The 23761-nt window shown below is 42.5% G+C and overlaps 1 protein-coding gene across 1 annotated transcript in view; it reads left to right on the top strand.

Annotated features, from left to right (window-relative positions):
* Positions 1-23761, top strand: part of znf407 (zinc finger protein 407) — a 140191-nt gene that overhangs the window by 43698 nt on the left and 72732 nt on the right. Inside the window, exon 5 of the mRNA XM_070836127.1 lies at positions 18406-18480. Coding sequence (XP_070692228.1) covers positions 18406-18480 — 75 coding nt within the window. The remainder of the gene's footprint in view (positions 1-18405; positions 18481-23761) is intronic.

The following is a 23761-nucleotide window of genomic DNA, read 5'->3' as shown; positions in this document are numbered from 1 at the left end:
CCTCCATGCAGTTATATATTGAAAAGTGACTTGCACAAACACAGAGTGAATGTGCATCACTTTAAGTTACATTCAATAAATGTGGAGACGGGTGGGTAAGCTTTGACCTTAGTCAGTTGTCATCATAAGTCAAACAATCTCCAGCATCAATAAAAATTGTATTATACATTCAGGATTTAGTTTTTCATGTTTTTCACATCAGGGCTACAACCGATACGTCTCACTATAATCCATACAATGTTATTTGTGTCCTCAAGTTTAGAGTACACACACACACACACACATATATTCATACATACAAAAAAAATCAAAAGCGTGGGTCACCGGAGTTCAGAGTTCTGGTTACATGACATTACATGTGGAAATGCCATTACGCGCTCACAGCTGCTGTCAGTATGTAATCCACTAGACAACAATTTGGATCATCCCAAACTAAGCTCAAACACATACTTTTCTGTCCATATAAAAAGCTGTGTGTTGTTTTTATCATCATGGTATGAAGTGTCCCTTTCACAGTGCCTGCTCTGATGGCATCTGCTTTGCTTTAGAGGAGAGCTGAGCGATTTGCAGTGACGGACGTGGTCGACTCATCACGCAGGGCTAATTTACTTAAAGTTCTGCCGCTTTTGTGTTGCCTCAGATCTGTCACGGGATCACGTTGACGTTGCTATAGCATGCTGTTGTTTTGTTTTGGGGACTATGAAAGCCAAACACTTGGATAAGGTATGATGAATAATGCTCTCTGACAGACAGGGCCTGTTATTGGTGGACATAGCTGGCAGAGGCTATGACTAAAGTGTGTGTGTGTGTGTGTGTGTGTGACCATGAGTTACCATTACTTGAAGTACAAATGGAAGACAGTTTTTCCATGGATTTTCTCTTAACACTTTGATTGTTTTCAGTCATTCTCATAAAGCTGTTTAGAGGATTCATAACTGTTGAATGTGCTTAAACCTGAGAGCTCTTCAGCAGCTGTTTGGATTCACATGGATTAAATTACTTTGTGGAAATGAGAACACTTTTACCTTGTGTGCACATTTTTTGCAACTAATGTGCCCGACTGAATATGTGTGGTCAAAAGACACAGATTGCATCTTTTTCAAACGTTTTTTTTTCCATATTGCTGTTTTTAAAAACCAGGAAACATGTTGTTTTTTTGCCTTTGGGCATCAGTTCAGATACATTTAATTTGCTGAAATCACCACCATGTAGGTGAAGCCACTTTCCTAAGCCGTATGGCTGTGGATGGATTTCTTTTACTGGGAAGAGAACAAACCGTTTACACCGTTTTACCCATAGTTCATAGTGGGACTGAATGCACAAAGCTTGTTCTGGGTCAACCAGTTTCAGTCCAAGTGAAGTTGGTTTAAAAAAATATTCAGAAACCTCCCTCTCACCAAGGTCTTTGTCCTACCGCTGTGCTCCCATATGACCTAACTAAATGAGAAATCCTTCCATGCTTTAAAATAATCCTGTGAGCCAACTAGGGGTAAAAATCTGTCTAGTTAACATACTGCCCTCACAGCTAAGCAGAAAGAGTTTCAAAGCTGCTGGCCTGCCCTTGCTGTTTTGCAACGAAAACTGTAGCTTCCTACGACACTCCTTGCAGATGTTTATTGTTTATCTAGTTAACACATGTCAGTCGACGCTCAAAAACCCTTCTGTCTAATTAGAGACGGGAGTCACTGTCATCTGTTTCATAATGAGGAATCATGAAGGCTTCTTATTTCTCTCTAGTGCCATTTGATATTTCACTGTGTCTACAAATGAACAGGAGACAAGTTTCCATATTTTAAGGCAGCGCTGTAAACAGGGTTGCTTGTTTTTTTTTTTTTTTTCATATGCACTGTCAATTACCCAGTGGCAATAGCGTTGCAGATACAGCAGAGCGCTGCGCTGGCTGCTGACTGGGTGACTGGCTGGGTGGCTGACTTGGTGGCTGACTGGCTTGTCTCTTGGAAACCTGTGAAATATGATTTACATTGAGAGCATGTTGTAGCAAACCCTAGCCCACGGTATGCATATTCCCCCATTGTTTGTGACAGTTGGTTGTACCTGTGCCGGGGGGAAGAGCGCCAAGTAGGCATCCAACTTTGCATTTCAGTGGCTGAGCCCAGGGTCAGGAGCACATCTGGTTGACTGGGAGGTTTGTGTGTGGTGTGTCATTTCTGTGTTTCAGATTCCATAACTTGCACACACAGACACGCGCGCACGCATTTCCGTGAGCTCACTTGTTGCAGCTGGAGCCTGTGCACACAAAGCAGCAGCCGCGGCACACAAACAGCACACCCGGCACACCGCAGCACTCCTACACAAACAAACAAACACACCTGCTGCTCCTGGCAAGTCGCTCTGACAATCAGCCGAAGGAGGGAAGGCAAACAAAACAAACAGTTTAATTTACATGACAGTAGCCTGCTTTACATTAGCAAGTCGTGGCAATGATAGAGTGAAGCTCTGCTGGAAACAGCAGGTAATGAAAAGTGATGGTCCTATTTGCGGTATACTGTAAGTACAGGAATGGGAAGCTCGAGCAGTCAGAACTAATAGCGCGCGCTGTGCTACATGTCTCCCAGACAGTCCTTTTGGTGTGTTGGTTTAAAAACTAAAACTACTCTCCCAGTGCTTTTTAAAATAACTAATTTTTCAGCATTGCAGCATAAATAGAAGCAATTTGTTGTGGTGAAGAATTCAAGATGCGTACATGTGTTAAGTGGAGAAAAGAGTGTGATTTACTTTTTTTTCACTTTTTTTTTTTTTACTTTCCATTTCCCCAAAACTTTCCTCCTTTTAGACATAACATGAAATGTTTATGCAGTTTGTGCAAAACAATTCATGTGCAATTTTAACAAGCAATTAACCTCATCAATAAATAAGTAAACAGTGTTTTGGTCCGTTTGCAATTGCACAAAGTGGTATTTGTGTCTTAAGACTGTTGTATTTGTATTTGGTAAGCTTTATTTCTCAGGACGTGTGTGTGTGTGGACCATGTGTGTTGAGTGTGTGGTTTGCGGGTGGGTTTGGTTTGTGAGTTTGCAAATGTATCGTGCATGTTTGTGTTTTCGTAGATGATAGCATACACTCATCGTGTCATGTGTTTGTAGTAATTCTATTTAGGTGTGTCTGTACATGATTTTGTGTGTGTATGTGTGTGTGTGTGCGTGTGTGTTGCTGTATGTGTGTTTGTTTGTGTGTGTGTGTGCTGGCTCCAGTGGTCTGCTCCTCATGTAAAGAGATAGCATCTTCCCACAACAGATCAATGAGGGAATATTTCTAGAATTCCTGCTTCTGTCTCCGATTTAACCAAGCCGTGTGTGTGTGCGCGCGTGTGTTTAAATGTGAAGTGAGGAATACTCAGACTGACAACCTCACTTTTGTCCTGGTGGTTAGGTTGAACTTAGCTGCCATTATTGATCCTATTGGCAAACTATCAGACTCAGAAGAGCCATAGATCCATATTTTGGTTCATCTCAGCTCTTCAGACAAGCGCGACCCCGGGTTAGCTTTGGGTATCCTGTTTGTTTGTGACCTGTTCATTAATCAATCCAAAAACACTGTTGCCTCAACAATCTTGGAACATTTAACAAAACTACTATATCTAATGTAAAAGATCAGCAGAACTGTATTATCCTGCCTGGATCCGTGTGCACACTTCTCCTGCTGGTATGAAATATTGACACACACATGTGGATACACTCTATCTTGCACATACAACCTCCACCACCCCCAATCTTCACCTAGCTCATGTTTACTTGCCGTAAATTGTCCTGGGACACAGCCACAGATGATTTATGTTGCCAGATATGATTAGATCCCATGTATTTTTACACAATGGACACATTTTTGCATGTGGCGTCTTAAGTGGGAGCCAGTAGTCATTAATGACTGAATAAACAGCGTGTTCCCTACTTATTAAGATATAGCTTCATGTTTCCTCCCCATTACTGTTGTGACGGCAGCGCCTTGGCAACAGAGGACAACCCGCTCTGAGTGAAAGTGAAAATATTTATCTAAGAATGTATTATATGTCTGAAGATCTGTTTCTTGTAAAGGCTTCAGGCTGTCCTTTAGTGAATCATTAGCAGATTCTTGACAGACAGTGTTTTAGTGGGAAATAAACTATGAGTCTACTCTAAAGTACTTGGACAAAACTAAAAATTATTACAAATTACAAAGATTATAAATAGAAAAAGTAATTTTGAAGTTTTGTTTCTTTATATTGCTTCCATCGTCATGGCACTGTATGTCCTTATCACTGTGGTGGTTTTGCGATGACTTGACGTGCAGTGTGTTTTTCTTGAATGTTCCATGTATAAAGTGGTGCTAATTCCTTGGGCCATTTGATCAAATGGAGGGTTCAAATGGAAGGTTAGTGTGAGACATGAAGCGCTCTCACGTAGATCAGTTGTCAGCTGTCAGCTGTCTGTAATTTCTTTTTAAAAATGGACCATCAGAACAAGCAGGGAAGTTTTTAAACAAAATATTTCTACCGTGAGTAAAAAAGTTTTGAAGTCTTAAATATTGACTTACACTGATGGTTTGGACTGTGGCTAACCTTCGCTTTCATAATTGTTTAATCCACTGACAATTTTCTTGATGAATTGTTTTGTGTATGAATTGATGAATCATATTGTCTATTAAAAAGAAAATGATGAGAAATCACATCGTCACACAAACACAGACTCCCAGAGCCCAGGGTGACATCTTCAATTTGCTTATTTTGTCCAACCAACAGTTCAAAAGCCAAAGAAATTCACTTATCATAATTGAATAAAAAGAAAGGCAGGAAATCATCACATTTCAGAAGATGCCAAGAAGCTAATGTTTGGCCCATTTTGCTAGAATATGGCTAAAATCATTGTCTAACTAACTTTTTGTCAAAACTTGCTAATTCTTTCATTTCTACTGATGGTTAATAATATTGGCCACAAAGGTGTTTAGTATCTGATTCTACAGGGCGAGTCTCTAAGGGAAGGATCTCCTCTGCACTGTTATGGGGGAGGGACTGTTTCAACAGCGATCCAGTAAAATACCATAGCGTTGTGTGCAGTGTGCAAGGCTGTGTACATGTAGCACAGTTCACTTCATCCCCAGCTATTTTTTTATACCTTTGACCAGCTTACTCTTGGCTCATGAGAGTATTCAGACCTGTTGGGAGTAGTTTGCACACACACCCTTTATGTCTTGCAGGGGTTGAACACACACAGTTCAAGGTTACTCTTCAATTCAGCTCAGTCCAGCTCACAGATAATTGTCAATAAAATTGATCTTTCTGTTGTTTTTTTAACTCTGCTCATATTTTTCCTTCCTCCTCCCCTCCCCAAGACACTTCCCTTGACTCCCTCACTCCACTCTCCTTTGCCTCTGTCCTTCTCTTTTCATCTTCAGCCAGATAAGTCTGCCTCGACTGCCAAGAGCACCGAGTATCACTGCTTCCTTTTTTTTCCCCCCCTCTTATGTTCTTCTCACAGTGCACTGAAGCCATGTCGCAATTTCTCAGGGAGTTTTGATGCCTGGATGTCTCCTGTCTGGGTCCATCTCGTCTGAGCTGCAGCGCCGGCTCTATGCGATCTGAACTTCGCTGCCTCGCTGCAGGTCAGCCTTCACGGCCGATTAGTGTCGAAGCGCCACTTTGGTCACAAGTTGTCGGGAGCGCTTATCGTGAAGATCAACAGCGATCAGTCTCGCCACTGCGCTCCCTCTCTCTTCGAGTCCTCTACATCTCCTCCCTCTTTCTCTCTCCTTTCTGTTTTCTGCCCTCTCCCCTTTTGGCATTACCCCCTCCTCCTCCATGCTTTTCCCCTCAAATCACCATATTTCCATCTACATCTTATCATTGTCATCCTTCCTTTCTCCCACCTTCCCCCCATGCTGTGTCTCTTGCTGGATGCAAACAGTCAAACAAATATTTTTCCCTCCTAACAACTTCTTCCTTACTGGAAAACCTCATGAGGTCAACCAGGATGTGAAACCATAAGAATTAAGGACAGTGTGCTAAGAGAATCTGACATAACCCAACCTAAGCAGTTCATGTAACTAAAGGTGTAGCTTACATGTTGTGTTGGGTTTGAAATAGGGTAATATGACCTTTTCTTTTATAAAGCATGCTATGGAGGTTACACAAAAAGAAACAATGTTTAACATTTAATTGTGTTGATATTATCATGGCTGCTAATTAAGTGTTTTTATAGAAAGTTGGTTTTGATTTTACATTAATCATAAATGCTTTTTTGATGTTTTTGCATTACCTCATTCATTTCCTCCTCCTCTTCCTCTTATGCTCTATCCTTTTAAAACGGAGAGAAAATTCTCATAATGGCCATGCTATAGGGCTAAAGGTTTATTTCTTGTGTCATAGTCGAACAACAACGTAGTTTTTCTTAACAAAGAAAAGTAAGTGAGCACTTTCTCAAGTTGGCAAAATTCACTTTTAATTCAAAGAACAAATGAAAACAAACTTTTCAAGACCTTTTTCACTTATAATATAATTTGGAGAGTGTTGATCGGTGTTTATCTAGTCAGAGCAGGCTGCCATAACTTCACCTAATCAGCTCAGAAGGCTGTTGTATTTACCTATGACAGTGTGTGCTGCCTTTGTGATCAACACCTTCACTTTTCTTCTGGCACACGCAGTGCTCAGTTCCATTTTGCCCAGTTCAGGAGACACAGATTCAGTTTGTATTCATTTGCCCCCCACCCCCTATTCTAATCCCTCCATCCATCCTTCTCTCGGTGTCTCTGTGTGCCGTCAGGCCTCGTCTGTGGCGAGAGCGGAGACGAGTCATGTTTGGCCTGTCAGTATGGCTGCTAGTGTCAGTATCTGGAGCTGGTGGTTCCTCTGACAGCGCTGGAGGGGCTGCTGGTCCTAGCAGAGTGCAGCCGTCACCCTGTGACACGCTCAGTGTCACCGATCCCCTCCGTCTGGTGACATGGCATCCCCTCCTCCGACAACCCCCCCCCCCGTCCCCGCCCTTGTCGTTGCCCACCGCTCCACAACCCCCCCCCCCCCCCCCCCCCCCTTGCCAGTGGCCTTTTCACTGCCACTCTGCAGTCAGTCACTCAGTCAGTCACTTACTGCCTCACTGAGGAGTCTTTAGTAGGAGTTGACCTACATGTGTTTTTGAAAAACGATACCAGTATCTAGGATGCAGCTGGCAATAGTGTTTGCAGTTCATAGTCACAATCTACACCTTTTTGAAAACGATAGATAGATAGATAGATAGATAGATAGATAGATAGATAGATAGATAGATAGATAGATAGATAGATAGATAGATAGATAGATAGCCTCTGTGCACAGCAGGACTAAATATGTGTGTGATTTAATCTGGCCTTGGCGAGTGTGCAGCAGTGACAAATGGATGCTCACTATGAAACCCCCTCATCCAAGAGACAGTATTAGTTTTTGCTTTAATTACCAGCAGCAGTAATGTTTCCTATCCATAACTGTCGGCCTGCTAGAATGCAGCCTGGCAGAGGGGTGAGGGCCTTGTCTCTTCTCTCAGTGGGCCTCCTGTCTCTTCTCCCCCCCCAATCCGTCTATCCTCTCTCCCTCCCCGTTTCCCCCCTCCCCCCCCGCTATCCCCCCCTCTCCCTCCCTCCCATCCCCTCTGCGCCCGCTGCATCTTTCATTTCAATATTTCAATATTTATGCCTCATCTGAGAAAGTTCAAAGTCACAGTAAGGAGGCATAACTTTCTCCCGCCTCCCCGCCAACAGCGCAGGACCCTGCCTGGTGGACAGGAGAGGAGAGGCTGGTGACGGCTGTTCTCCCCTCCCCTCAGCTGGTCACTGGTGACAGAAAGAGAGAGGAGAGGTCTGGCACGGGGAGTCAGATGCATAGACAGACAGCTAAAACTCAAATGTAACCGATATGGGTTTTTAGAACGGATGGTGCCACTGCCAAACCTTAGATTATTCATATTTATTAAATATTTGTAAAAGGGAAAGGAGTATGAAAAATCATGTTTTTAATAATAATTACATTCTTTAATGTATTTTTGTAGAGTTTAATTGTAATTGTGACAAATACAGCTGCTCAGATCAAGAACTTTCCAAAGACAACCAGTTCAATCAAACCAATTCTTCAGTCAATCATTAATTTTATTTTTTTTAAAAAGCTGCATCACATCAAGCAGAAAAGGACAATGTTTAATATTCAGGTTGAAGCATGGTATGACACAAAGGCTGAACACCCTCCGCCAATATTAGATTGCACAACATGTAGCACCTCAAAGGTCCAGGGGCAGCGCCACGGTCCCCCGTGTGCCTGTTTTGGATCTGTTATCCGTGTCTGAGCCCATGTCACTGTGCGGGTACATTTTTCTGTGGGTCTGACTGACCGTCCATTTAGAAAATCCAGAGCCAGTTTTAATAAATAAAGTGTCTGACAAGTTTGTCCTTTGCCATAAAGATCTTTGACAGCCGCCGTCTGGTAATAGATTAGCCTAATTACAGCGTCCCTGAGTTTAGATCACAACGTCACGTACTCAGCCTGTCGCTCTAATAGCCATTACAGCCACCACTCTCCACTCCCCTCCTGTTAATGTAAAGTTGTAAAGAAAAAAGAAGAAGAAAAAAGAGAAAAGCCAAAAGGAAAAGGTCGTCCTCATTTGCATGCAAGCCTTCATTAGAATATGCGAATATGCTAAGGACCAGAGCCGGCGCTTTGCATGTGCAGGTGATGAATGGCCAGTGCATCGCAGAATAGGCCGAGATGGAGGCTTCGTCACCCTCATCTGCATAGCATACTTTATTTACTTATTTATTTATTTATTCATTTACTTTTGAGTGCTCGCTTTCTGTAATACATCTCGTGTCTGTAGAATGTGACTGAGGAGGACCTTTGCAATTTAGCCTGCTCCCTCCCCACGCTTGCTCTCTTTCTCTCTCACACACACACACACACACACACACACATACACACGCACACAGTAAGACAAGGCTTTATTAAATGGCTGAATGAGAGCTTTGGGTTTTCACAAGGCATTCTTTTGCTTTTGGAAAAAAAAAATGGAATGTTTGGATGGCCCGCGCTGGAAATCTTAACAGTTTGTTTACCACTTTATACATTTCAGTGAGGTCTTAAACAAGGTATTATAAAAGGTAGAAATTGGCTGTTTATTGAGCAGTGATTCAACCTGTGGAGCCTCAGCTGTGGGAGGGAGGCCAGCACTCGTTTGAGTGAAACCTTGCAGAGTGTTTTTGTCTAAGGAGGGTGGGGCTTTGCGGGGTGGAGGGCGAGTTTCCAGAGAGAAACTCTTCTCTTCACTCTTCTCTGTTGCTGGGGCGGCAGATGGTGGGTGTCAAGACAACGGCAGCAATAGCCAAACAAAGACATCCTTTGTGTGTGTGTGTGTGTGTGTGTGTGAGAGAGAGAGAGAGAGAGAGCTGAGAGGTGTAGAAGTGCGTTAGCTTTGAGTAGGAGGCAGCAGCATCTATAATAGCACTTGAACGTTGTATTGTATAAATTCCTAAGCTGTACTTTCACTCAATCTCCAGAAAGTCCATTGTTTTTTTTCTGATTTCAGACAACTGACACCTAACTGAACCTCTGAGGAAATACTCAGAAACTTACTCCTGGGTAAGAGAAAGTACTTCTCAGTGTCGTTGACCATGACGGATGTCGCATTTACAGCTCAACTTTCCATACCCAGAGGGTGTCAACTTTCACTTTTTACAATCTCTCTTCTCCATCAACAGTTATGGTTCTTTGAGCCTAATAATTCATTCTTTGATAGGATCGCTGAATATTAGATTAGTACCATAGCGGTTTATTTTGCTCCTCTGGAGTGTGACCTTAGCTGCCCTTCACAGAGGCGCGAGGATAATGAGAGTGGTAGCTGGCCGACAGACAGGCCTGACATCCCAGCTACGCCCTTCACTCAGCTGGCTGAGGAAAAACGTCAATACGGAGGCCTTATGTTTTATGGATTATCTGCTTTAGCAAAACTATAGTGGGAGAAATACAACTCTCGCTTGTCATGTTGCTTCAGTTCTTTTTAATGTGCTAGACCATTCACCAAAACAACAACGGTCGAAATTAGAGGCTGTCTTCTTTGTTTGTTTCTTTTCAATTTTTGCTCTCTTCACCTCTCACTCCTCATTCTTAGCATCCTCCGATCGTTCGGGTACGGCAGGGACCAGGTGTTCTTTGATTTACCAAAATCTACTTTTTCTCCCTTATTTTGAGGAGCCATAGCTTTGAGTGTATATTTGACATATGTTTGATTTTATTTTGAATGGATCTTTGGCAGAGGTCTTTGCAAACACAGTGTAGCGTGTGCCTCCTGTGTGAATTAAACACATCCCAACGCCTCTAGATTTTGGTGTATTTATTTTTATTTCCGGGTTTTAATTATTTATTTTGATAGCTCTCCCTTACTCTTCTTTGCCCATTCTTTCTTCTTCTCTTTTTTTTTCCACTCTTTTTTTCATACATTTAATTTGTTCTCAGAGGACAGGCAGATAGAGTGTACAGTAAACAGACTGAATAAATCATGTTTGGGCTTTTTTTTATTGGGGGGGGGGGGTCTCAGGGATAGGCTACTGTTAGTTTTTATCCCCAGGAGGCACAGGAGAGGCTTGCTGTTGTAAACGGACCCAAGTGCAGCCCTGTTATCCGCAGTTTAATCTGCCCACTGGGGGCCAGAGAGAGGTCGGGGGGGCTCATCACAGCTCCTGATCCCTGAAGGAGCACAGAGGATGCAGAGGTGGGGACGGAGGTGAGAGGGGTGGCCAGTGTCTTTCCCCTCAATTAGACGCTGTAAAAGGGGATTAGACCCTGCTGGTGTGTTTTCCTGCTATAACGACGCCAGCCTTAATGGCAGTGGTCAGCTGAAAAAACTGGTTGCAGTCACACCGATATATCAGTTTGACTGGCTTATTAAAAATATAATGCTAACACCAGTAGTGATGTCTACCTCTGATATAATGCAGCAACTTCTCCAATCATAGATAGTCAGTTCTTGTTATTCCTTCAGAAAACATTTCAGGACAGTGAGGAAAGATTTTAAATAACGGCTTCAGTAGTATCAGTGTGGAAATCTCGAAAAGAAAGCAAACACCTCTCGTCTTAAGGGGACTTCTAAATGAATTATGTCACTTTAGCTGCATCCCGTGATGGTCTGAGCTGCTTCAAAAGCGTTTCCTGCTAGGGCTACTATTCTGGTAAAAACAGACTGAAACCATAAATGATAACATTTAATGCTATTGAACACTACAGAATACCAGCTATGTTAGCAGTCCACAGCAATGGTTATGTATTGCCGTTTTAATGATATAATCAACTTTATAAAACTAGATTCAGGGATTTCAAATAAGTTTGCTTAGTGCTAGATTTAGTGCTAATATAAGCTTAATAATATTGAAAGTACAAAGAACACAAATAGGCTGTTTTTTTTTTATTTTTCACTCCCCACCCTTCACCTCTTCTCCCAGCATACACCACACACACCTGAGGAGACCTTATAAACATAAGGAAACCTGCATTACAAATTACTGCACATCATAGAAATTGTGCAGCAAGCTTTTTAAAATACCAGCGCTGCCAGTGAGGCGCTTTGTAATTTATCCCTTCACGGCTGTTAGCTGCGCCGCGCAACGGTGATTTATTTGGTTTAAGAGAAGTTTTGTTTAGAGAGATAATGAGCAGGACTTCTCTTTAATGATTTAACACGGCGCGGTGGAAAGGAGAGGGGGAAAAAAAGAGCACATATATTTTTCATATCTTTAACTGCACTGCAGAGAGGAAGGGAAGGAAGGAAGGAGGGAGAGATGCATTAGCAGGAGAAGCTAACAGCCTTTAACAACCAGCGTTTTTGATTCATTTTGTTTTGTAAGATGAGACTTTTTCACCTCCTCATAACACAGCAGTATTTTAGTATGTTACATGAATTTCATTTAAAATGTTTCTCAGGACATGCTCCATCTTCATAGCGGATGATGTTTTCTCTCTTTTTTTTTTAATCCATAAAAGTGAATTGTATTTGTGCTGATTCCACACTACATTCCACCTCCTACAAGTCTATTTTGAAAAGTGCTATAGCTACTCGTGTAACTATTTCTACCTTGTTCTTTACACACCTCTCCTTTCATCTTTACACCAAATACAGTATTATTCTTTCTTGTTCAGCATTTTCGAGTTTCTCCCCTCACTTAGGATTTAAATCCCAAATTAAAGCAGTTAATTAGAAAATATAATGATGCTGAGTAGCATAATCTGCAAACAGAGCAATGACGCTCAGAGCTGGGGGCTCCGTAACACTGAAACTGCCATCGGCGCATAACGATGATGATATCAATAATAGATTACTTCATCAATCGCTGTTCTCTTGAAGATGGAAATGCGCTGTTGGGAAGGGACTGAATTTTTATTTTTCATTATTATAATTTTTTTTTTTTCCCTTCCTCCCTCCCTTCCCGTAGCTTGAAAATGTCTGTTTCATCTCACATTAGGGTGTGCTCTGCATAAGTGCAGGTGGAACTTGCTCTCCCTCTAAATGATCCTTTAATGGAACAGTGTGCACTGGAGCTGGGAACTCTATGGGGCGCTGCCACTGTCGATGAGAACTTCGCCTCAATCAATCCGTCAAGCCCCATCACCTGCCTCAGCAGATGATCCAAAAACCCCTTTGGAGAGGCAAAGTGAGCTTTTTATGTACCTCCTCTAAGACTAGAGGACACACACGCGCACACACAGGCGCACACGCACGAACGGCGGCATCATAAGTGAGAGGTGTCTGTTTCATTGAGAGGCTTGACGTTGATTAGTCGTCAGAGAAACACTTTGCCTCCCTTTTATTTTTATCAAGATCATCTTAGAATAGATCAAGTGCTTGCTTTACTCTGGCATGGGCATAAAAACAAAATCAATTCAGATGTTTTATTTATTTATTTTCCCGCCCCAATATTTGTTACATTATGGGATGTTTCCATAAGCGGGTCTCTTAGAAGCCCAAGCAATATTGATGCGAAGTCGCCTCTTGCTTCCGTCAAACAAAGCGACAGCACCACAAACTGCATTTGCCTCTGCCTCTCTCCCTAGTTTACATTCACTCCAGCTTATCTAGATACTCCATCATGATTTTTCATATTCCTTTATTTCCCTTCTTTCTCTCTCCTGTGGCTTTTCTTTCCCCATCCTTCCATCACCATCTATCTCCACATCTGCAAATTTGACACCACATTTAGTTCACCCCATCTACTGCTATAGGCCCGCTTGTAGAACATCCATTAAACTCAGCCTGTAAACTCAGCAGAATCCCTCCTTCCTCGGTCCTTACTCTTAACATCTGCCTGTCTGTCTCTCTGTCAGGAAAGCAGTCGCTCCGTCTGTCAATAAATGTCTTATCTTTCGACTTTTGTTCCTGTCTGTTTATCTGTCTGTCTGACATGTCGGCAGCTGTCTCAGCGCTCCAGGGTTGCTGTCAGCCAAGTGTTGGTTTCTGTTCTTCTGTCAGTTCACCTGCCTGTCAAAGCATCTCAGATTAGACATGTCAACGTACCTCCAGGTTTTCCGCTTCTCCAGGATGGGTTTATAAAAAAATAAACAAGGAAGAAACACATTATGTTTACTCAGAAGAGTAAATTAGTTGTGGCATTGCAAAATGTTCTTTTTTATGCTATGGATCTCCCTCTTCAGTGGTAAATATGATACATGGATGCAATATCCTCAGACATTAAACGTGCTAATGTATGTGTTGCATTTTTTTGTCGAAAGATCATTATCAAATTAAGTGTAATGCAGTGGTGCTTTGGCAAAAAATAACCAACTTACTGTTTGTTGGTCCCTTACCTGCATAGCATAGGAGTTGCATTCAATTAAAGGTTGCAAAAATGGGAAAAGCTGCACATTGGAAGATGAGGATGAAGATATGGAAAGTCATTAAAGAACAGACAGTAAGGAAAGATTGGGGGAAAACAGAAGATGGATAGAAATGGGGGGGGGGGTGAGGTTAAGGGTGGGGGTATGGTAAGGCAAAGTATTTTCTGTCAGATATAGTGCTACAAAAAACCAGAAGAAAAAGACGCACAAGCAGGAGTGCAGCAGAGAGATGGATGGGAGGAGGTAATATTGAGATGAGTGGTAGGAGAAACAGAGGATGGAGGTGAAGGGAGATGAAGGAAGCTGAGATGGAGGGAGGAGGGTGCAGGGGGGAGCTACGTGCTGCTGATGGTAGTCAGAGTCAGTGAGGGATGTAGGGCGATCCAGCTGTGACATTAAAGCAGCAGGTGGAGGCCATCATTAGGACTGGCACAGGAGGCTGGATGAGCCCGCACACACTCATTTCTTTGGGGCCCAGCGGACCACTGGAGAGAGTGTGTGTCTATGTGTGCTATCTGAAGCATAGTCCCATAACTTCAGTGTTCATCCCCACCTCCCCTTTCATCTTTGACTCATGGAGCTCCTCTTCTTCGCCAGGTTTCGGCATCTTCGTCCGGTGAGGGTTGAGCAGCTCCTACATCTGGTAGCTCTCTCATAATGGCTATTCAGTTCCCTTTTAACCAGTTACGATACAGAAGTTTATTCGATTTCAGCTTCATTTTTCACCTCATAGCTTTTCCTATGATGTGCTCACATTGTGGCAATGCACAGCAGGCAGAAAACGTGATGTTCAGAGGTAAAAAAAAAAAAAGTTGCCAACCGCTTGCTAACTTTGTCTTTAACAACCATAGTTGAAAATCTGAAATATGCACATAACCTTTGTCTACCTGCTTCTTTTCTGATTAAGTCTTCTGGTTGTTCGCTGTAGTGTCTTGTAAAAAGAATGTTGTTTTTTATAATGCACTCCTTTCCCCCAGTGTGGAGATTCAGCTAACACAATGTATAAAAATTCATCAGACAGACACACATACAAATGTGTTATTGTGTCGATGGACACTGACGGTGGTGCCCATTTTATGTTGAACCAGAAGTTGTTCCCGATTGAACAACACTCCGTCACTGCCGCTGTAGTCCCTCTGGCCTCACAGGTTAACACTGCTTGATGATAAGATTTCCAGCCATGCCATTCTTGTACTTGTTGCCACCTGCTGTGGCTTTTTAAGGCAACAATAAAAGTGCAGTGGTGTCGGCATTAAATGGAAGACCACAGGACTTTTGTCCTTTTTTACCTTTCAAGGTTAGCTGTCAAAACCCAAAGAAAACAGCTGAAAGTAACTCAAGCAAAAGTATGTCATGTGTGACCTGGCTGTATCCCAGCATGCCTTGTGCACAGCTCTTGGGAATGGAAGTGCGTGATTTGTGGAGTGGTGGGCTACGGTGCGTCTAAGCCGAGTGTTGCTCCAGGCCTTTTCTTAGATCTCCCATCCCTTCCGGACCTGTAGATGGGCCTATCCAGGAACACCATTAGGCAAATGAAGTTGTTTGTATCAAATATTGACATGTTATCTCTTCATCATCGGCGGCGGGAGGGAAGAGAGAGAGAAAGATTGTAACTGTGGGTAATTGAGCCGTGTCTCCCCTGCTTATCGGTAAAGCTCCGGCACGTCACGGACCTAACGAGCTGTGGCGCGCCGATTAGTCTGAAGGGAAAGTCGAACGTGAAACACCAGAGCCTCTGTCTTTCTTTTTCTTTTTCTTTTTTTCATATCAGCAATGGATATTATGAGCCTCCCTGGAGGGCAGAAGCACAGCCTTATTAGTTCAATTCATGGGGGGGAAGAGAATTGATATGGATGAATGGCATGTTAAAGTATCCCTTTGTTACAATAACCATCAAGGCTGATGGTTCAGGCTGATGATGCAGCCCAAGGCAGCAGGACGACAAGCTGAGGCCTTGACCTGGATGGCAGTGGATGCACACACACCAAGGGCAGGGGTCTGATTACACACTGCCTTAAACAAATGGATTTGCCCCTTTAACATTTAGATATGGGGTGTGTGTGTGCGTGTGTGTGTGTGTCTGTGTGTGTGTACACATGAGAGATAGGATACTTGTGGATGTCTGTTTTTGCTTGTAAGGCCTGTCATTTGTCTACATTTCCATCAGTGTGTTTATGCTGCCTGTATTTTATCTCATCTCATTATCAGGAATTGTCGTGTGGGTGTGTTAGATGATCATATGGTGACGAGCTAATTGTAAATGTGTTACCATCACCGATTTGTCTGCATAGTGGATATTCGTAATTTTTCCATTTGTGTATGGTTATTAGCGGTTGTGCATATTGTTATTGTGCATTTCTGTGAATAATAACACCCATTTGTGTGTGTGTGTGTGTGTGTGTGTGTGTGTGTTTGTGTGTGCATGTGTGCGCGAGTGTGCATGTTTTTCGTGCAGCCTGTGCCAGGTGCCTCCACAGGGCATTACCCATCTTGCACTCGTGCCACTCTGAGAATAATCCAGTAAAAAATGGGCGAGATGAGAATCTCACAACATGCCAGTTTGATTTGTACCCCTCGCTATCAAAGAATGCTAATTAAAATCATATTTTGCATATGTCTTGTCTTTCATGCGCATATGCAAATTGCCCCTGTTGCCTTTCAGCGCTCTGTAATTAGGTTTATGAAGGACAGCTGTAATACATAATTAACAGAAATGTTTGCAAGCTCTTTTTTCTCCACGTCTAAACACAACGACTTAAACAAGCTTGCGTGAAGTGTTCCAAGGCCGTGCTTTTCTCTCGAATATATTGATTAATTCTTTTACCCCCACCCTTTCAGAAATATCTTAATTATGCTGTTTGTTTATTTATAGATGATGCCGTCAGTCAGAGGCGCTTCCAGTGGGCCAGAGAAACTCAGCATTTTGATCTTGCCTTTCTCCCTGATTGGAGTATACAAGATTTAGTCATACGCTCGCCCCCAGTTTAACTCCAAGCAACATTCTAGACGAGTGGATGGATTGAGTTAAAGAGGATTGAGAGAATGTAGAGTGATAAGAGTGAGTGAGGCAAATAGTGGAACATCTTTGAATATTTATGTGGTGGTCTTAGTTCGCATCGGCCTCAGGGGCCTCCATGACGGACGGGACTCCGGGGCCATGATGGGATAGAGGACACAGACTGTGTGTGTGTGCGTCCAGACGTTAGAGATTGGGGGCTGTCAGGGTAGAGAGGGGCAATAGCTGACATGGTGACATAAATGGTGAAATAATTATGCTTTTGCTTCATGAAAGACTGACTCCTAAAGTTAGAAGGAAAGCTGCAAAAAGGCGCAGACGGCCTCGCCGTAGAGGAAACGGAATAATGATCTACTTGGAAGAACTAAAAGTGAAAACCTCCAGAAAAGAAGAAATGGGAGGAGCGACACGGAGGAGCAACCGAGTGTGTGCAGTGACAGTGCCAACCACATGACTGTCGGTTCAACTCCCTCGGCCTCTTTCATGTAGCTCCATCCTCAGCTCTCAGATGTGGTCATTGTCTCTCAGTTGCACAATAATGGGAAGTGATGGGTGCTAAATGAAAAGGCCAGGGGATGAAAACACTGGTGAAGCAGCTTGGATGTCAGAGTAGTTAGTCCTGTCATCCGTTCATTATGTTTTCATATGCTGTTTAGGAGACATGGTAAACTCAGGGCCCTTGACAAAGTCAGGACATTGTGGTCACTGTGGAGTTATGGTGCCCCTGTCTGACTGTGTGTGCGTGCAACTGCATGTACTGTAGATACATGTGCATTTGAAACCCTGCACATGTGTACATATTTGTTTGACACATTTATGTACAACATGTGGAACTTCTCTGCCCTGATTCTTATTCTACTGTCTGACCAAAAAGGTGCCTGTAAAACAAACTTTATACTCTTCTTGTGGTGAAAAGTTTTCATATAAATTTGTGTCCGTTTTGCTGGTCTGTTCTCTATTAACAATAGTTTTTCCACACAAAATCCTGTTTATGGCAGATTAGATTTAAAACCGTATATCAGACAGTGTTTCCTGGGAAAAGTCTAGGAATCTAAAAGAAGGATGGGTTTGTGTTTGAAAGTGTCTACCGGAGGGAGAAAACAGAGGACAAGCAGCAGACAGTCACTCATATTCCTAAAGTGAGACACATCTTTAAGAGAAGAAAATGGAGGAATAACCAAAACAACATATTTTCAGTTTTACAGCTCAATGCTAGACACAGAAAACACAAAATATATCCAGCTTGGGTTTAAGAGTTTAAGGACTCTCATTAATTTCAGCACACAGTGTTTCAAATCTTCTCATAGTTTCTGTCCCGTCCTTCTTGTGCAATCCGGGGAACAATTTTAGTTTTTAGGCACATACACACGTATGTACTGTAGTGATGCATTCATGACTCAGATTTTCTTTAAATAAGCAGCACAGTGGGAAGGAACCCACATTGTTAAAACTTGCTACTAACATTTAACTGTAGCATAGAATCCATGTATCATATCGTAACTTGATATTGCTCTTGATTAACCCATGTTTTCTGTGTGTGTGTGTGTGTGTGTGTGTTTTGTAGATGGGCCTTTGTGATGAAGAAACACCTCAGCACCCACCTGCTGGGAAAACATGGCGTTGGACAGCGTAAAGAGAGGTAAATGAAGCGCATGCGACTGCATCCAGCGCTACATATCATAATACTGCTTTTTAGTCAAAAACAAATTCATAGAAATTATTTCCACTACATTTACATTCCTGAAAGGTAGAATCAGATTCAGATATGTATCTCTGTCCAGTGTCCTGACTGTCAAGTATCTTAGTTTGTTTTCAGGAGGCTAAAGTGAGAGATGCAGCAGGCAGTTATTTCTTGATTTTGGAGGAGGACTCCTACAACCTCTATGGAGGGCTGTAAGCTTTTAAGCACAAAGTCCCCACTAATTACAGTAAATTTCAAGTTAAATATAGCTTGAGATCCTCCCTTTCCCTAATGAGTTAAATGGCTTTCACTCATTCCGTCTGTCTCTGTCTCTTGCTTACATCCCTTTTTTTCTGTCAAACTTTATCTGGCTCCCTCCCTCATCTTACTTTGTGCTCTCCCTCTTGAATTAAGGATGAATGATGTTTCTTTTACCATTTTTGTCTGTGTGCGTGCGAGTGTGTGCATCTGTGTATGTGTAATGTCTCCCGCTTGGCCCTGTCTATCAGAAGCAGAGCCCTGCTGTCAGTGTGTGTGCGTTGTGTATGTGTGTGAAAGAGAAAGATGAGGAGATGAAGTTGTGAAGCCCCCCCCCCATCCCTCTCCTCCTACCCTGACAAGCCAAAACGAGACGTTAAACACCTCTCAATCTGTCAAGCGAGCTGCTAAAATAGAAACAGACCCGCTTTTTCATTACTACGCAACCAAATTGATACTTTTGACAACATGTGGTATTAGATATGACAAGTGGCTTCAGATATGGAAGTAAGCAGCCCGACCAGATGCCTCTCCATCTCTCAGACATTATCAACAAAATTCCTACTGTCAGCTGTTCATCTGGATTAGATGGAAACAAATCCTCAAATCCTCAAATGCTTCAAGTGTCTGTTTCATCCACATTTTTGTTACCGTGCACATTATTTATCCAAGGATAGCTGACAGAGCTCCATACAAGCAACATTAAAGCAACATTAAACTTCATACTAACAGTTACATATGTTCACATCTGTGACCTACCAAGTGCAGCCACAGTTTTTTTTCTGTTTGCCGCTATGCTGACTGACCAGGGACTTGAACCGACCTGCCGGTCCAACATCTATGCCACTGTTGCTCTACTGACACACGCCCGCCTGTTAAAGAAAGAACAAAAGCAACTTATGGTGGCTTTTTTTTTTGCTTTTATAAAGATGAACAAGTAAATGGGTTATTCCTCTCTTTGACAGAGCAGATGCCTCTCCTGTTTACTGTGGCTAACAACATTTACGTAACTTACCACCTTAACAACTGTAAAGGAAAGAAAGATGCACAAGACCATGATTAAGAGCAAGTAAGAGAAAGAGGTCATTGCAGTGACTTAATATACAAAAGAAAAAATTAGCAAAAGCACAGAGGAACAGATAATGAAAGTGGAAAGTGGTTTGACTTTTTAACCATTTTTGCCAAGAAATGTGTCTGAGAGATCCTGTAGAACATGTTTCATGTTGAAAGAGTAGTCATTGAATACCTTTTAAAATAAAGTTTTGATAGATGGGTGGGTGTCTTTTCACCTGCAAATCACACTTACTGGGCTGTGCTGTTATCAACTGCTCAAACTATAAACTTCAACTTTGGAAACAGAAAGTAAAATCCAAAACCCCTTCTCCATGAAATAAATTAAGCTTTTATTCATCGCCATTAAATCCTCATGTCCGAACGGGACCGTGAAAGAGCGGTGTCTGCCTGCAGTGCGCCGCTGGGCTGGGCTCACTCTGCATATGCTTCTAATTCCTCTTTTATGCATGTGTTTCAGATTTTTATTACATGATGTATTTCTTGTGATTACAATGCAAAAAATCATGGTTTGCAAGTTTGTTGATTTATAATCATAAGCCCGAAAGTAAAAGTCGGTGAGGGTTACGCAACCAAATAAATAGTGTTTTGAGACTGAATAACTTCCACATTAATACAGACTACCAATCTGTCAGAGGAGGCAGTCGCTGACCATGATCAACCCAAACATTTCTGCTTCCGCTGTTGGTGAAAGTGCGTTCAGTTCATAGCAGTAATGGTAGCAGCACTAGAAAGCACAACACATAAATCAGCCTGTGGATTAGTCTCTATGTTCACCAGACAAGTGGATCCTTGCTAACTAAACATCTGAGAAATGCTGTTTTAGCCAAAGCTAGTAAGGACACAGATTTTAGTTTAAATATTTTTGATGACAAATAGAATGGCGCTTGGATTAAATCAACTAGCTGGTAGAAGGAAAAAAAAAAATCTCATTTGTAACTGCATCACACTTCACTCCCAAAGACCTTTTGTGCTCATTGCCTTTGTAATAGAAGGTGGCAACTCAACCAAGGTCAGAGAGGACACACACACACATTTACACACAAGGATTCTGGGCATGAATGAGGCTTTAAGGTCTGTGTGTTACCTGATAGTGTTTAGCTCACTCTGTGTTTTTGCCAAAAAACAACTTCAGTCACTATGCTCAGCCATAAAGAATTATGCCTCACAGCGTCGTTACATTAAACACACACACACCCACGGAAGTACTAAATGTTGTAAGTATTGTATATTAATGCACACCCAACTTATAGTTTACGTTTATACTCATAAACACACAAACTACATTCCCATTACTGCAAACTGTCGCAAATCATCAGTCACTATCATCATTCTTTCTTTCCTTGTTTTGTGTCATTCTTTCTTTTTATTGCAGTCATTCACATACTTTTAACTACCTACTGTGCACAGACATGCACACACACATGCACACAAACTCCCTTGCATGCGCACTTAGAGGGAGGACGGCCACAAGGTTTGTTCTATTTAAACCTGTAAAACACGGTGTCATCATTTTTCTGACAGTCCTGCAGACAGAATTTATCTCATCATTAATTAACCATCATATTTCCAACACAGTGCAGCTTAATTAGCACAAGGTCATTGGGGAGGGCTTATTAAGTGGAACAAATTTGGGCAAGTGTAAGAGAGGAGGCAGAGGACGGAGGAGGGAAAAAGGAGGAGACGGAGGAGAGAGAGAGAGAGAGAGGTGGGATGACAATGGGATGGGCTGAAAGAAAAGATGGAGCAAAGAAAAGAGGGAGTGGAGAAAGAGAAGAAACGCGTGTTACTGTGTGTGTATGAATGGTTTGGTCCGACGTGACAGAGCTGGCTCAAAGATTGATAGCTGCACAGGCTTTGAACGCCCAGACGAGGAGACTAGGACGGTAGCTGAGGGAGAGAGAGAGACAGGCAGAGAGGGGAAACTTGTGTGTGTGTGTGTGTCTGTGTGTGTGTGTGTGCGTGTGTATGTATGTGTGTGTGTAGCGGGGGTATCTGAACCGGCAACTGGGGACCAGCGAGGGAGAGGGGGGGTTGGAGAGGCAATGGGGGTTGTTGGGGGAAGCCAATTGCAAACATATGCTGGCTGGCAGGCAGTGGAGAGATGGATTGCAGTGGGACAGTGTCAGAGAGGCAGTTTCATCACCATCTCTACGGCCCTGTTCACCTGGTATTTTTAGAACACTGGGGAGATCTGTTAGTCAAAGGAAGAGAGGAGGAGGAGCAGGAAGAGACCTGACTAGCCGTAGGTAACGCCAAGCTCCACTTAGCCAGATCCGTCTGGGGCCTCAAACCAAGTTATTTTGGGTGGGTAACTGTGAGGAGGAGAGAGTCCCACTGATTTGAGTTTGAAAAGGCTGAAAGAACTGATGGTTTTTGGCATCAGTTTTCTATTTTGGTTTATCAGCGTGAACTTTATCCATCCACACAGGCAAATCTGCTCCCATTTGACCTTTCCAAAGTTGTAAGCGTTAGTGAACAGCTTTAGCCCAGCACCCAGAAGCTAATCGCTAAAAGAATAACTTACAATATATTTGAAAGTAAAGCAAAAAAACACCAGTATATCAGATTAGCTGAATCTATGGTTGCATAAAAAAAAAAAACACAGCCCTAACCCTCCTTTTGGTTTCAAACCTGCCAATATTCTTGTCATATAGTCTACTTTCAGCTTGCCATGCATGTTTTTTTTGTGTTGAAAACACACAATTTACTTAAATGTGATTATTTTAATGAGGAACAATATGTTTTGTCCATACCTTTATGTAATCCAATCACAGCGCGTCATTACAATCTGTTCCCACTAATGGGTGTAGTAGGCAATGAGGTCAGCACTGGTCAGATATGACTTCAAATAAAAGGCTAATATTAGCCCCATATATCGTTATAACCCCAGTGGGGAAGAGGAATCGGAAGGGAGGATGGGTGAGATGACAGACTCCAACTATCTGACAGGTTCTGGGTGAGAGAGGGAGAGGGAGAGAGAGGAAGAGAGCTGAACTGTTATAAAGTGACACAACTGGGTCTTCGTCTCAGTCACACCACCACTCCTCACTGCAGGCACTGAGCGGGGATGAGGGCTTTTTGTCCTTTTGTCTGCCTGCATGTGTGTGCTCTCTCATAGATGTATACTTACGAGGACCACATGTCCTCGCATGTGGATGTGAACCTAGCTGTATGGCACAAAGGATTGGAGTGATCGCAAAAGGTTTTTTATTGTAATATTTTACTTTACAGCTCAGCTTTAAAGAATTATAATAACAAGTTGTCAGTTTTGTTATCACCCACTTGTAATGCCACACTGAGTTGAATTATCCCCGTTCCTCAGTGCATTTTCATCTGAATATATAATCTCCCTTATTTAGTTAATGGATGCACGGTCTGAGCCAGCCTTGTGGGAAAAGGGTTGTATAGTCTCCAGAATCTGTACAAGTATTCCCTCTAGTTTGAATTTATTGATTTTGACTGAGTGTTGCACATCAAGAATGCTTTCTCCTGCTCATTCACAGGAGAACAATAGTGTTAGTCGATTGTAAAATATAAAGACAGCCATTGGTTTTGAATGTGGGATATTAACTACAGCAAAGAATAACTGCCCCTCAGGAGGAACATAGACTAGAATGTGTATCACTTCTCTTGAGTAACAACCCAAAGACTGAACTGACTTCTATGAAATTATGTTTGTACATGAGTGCATGTGTGCATGTATGTGTGTATCAGTGTTGTGAAATCCATACTCTGTCTGTGAAACTGTATTTCACTACTTTAACCCTCAATTTTGTTGTAATACACCATTTAACCTTGTTCTGTGTGTGTGTGTGTGTGTCTGTGTCTGTGTGTCTGCAGGCACCTAAACCAACACTTCCATAACAAGGGAGTGGCTAAAGAGCATGATTGACAGCAGCGACCTTGC

The sequence above is a fragment of the Pempheris klunzingeri genome, chromosome 8 (assembly GCF_042242105.1).
Source record: "Pempheris klunzingeri isolate RE-2024b chromosome 8, fPemKlu1.hap1, whole genome shotgun sequence".
Taxonomy (NCBI): domain Eukaryota; kingdom Metazoa; phylum Chordata; class Actinopteri; order Acropomatiformes; family Pempheridae; genus Pempheris; species Pempheris klunzingeri.
Note: the sequence above shows the minus strand (reverse complement) of the source record. Positions and strands in the feature narration are given on the sequence as shown.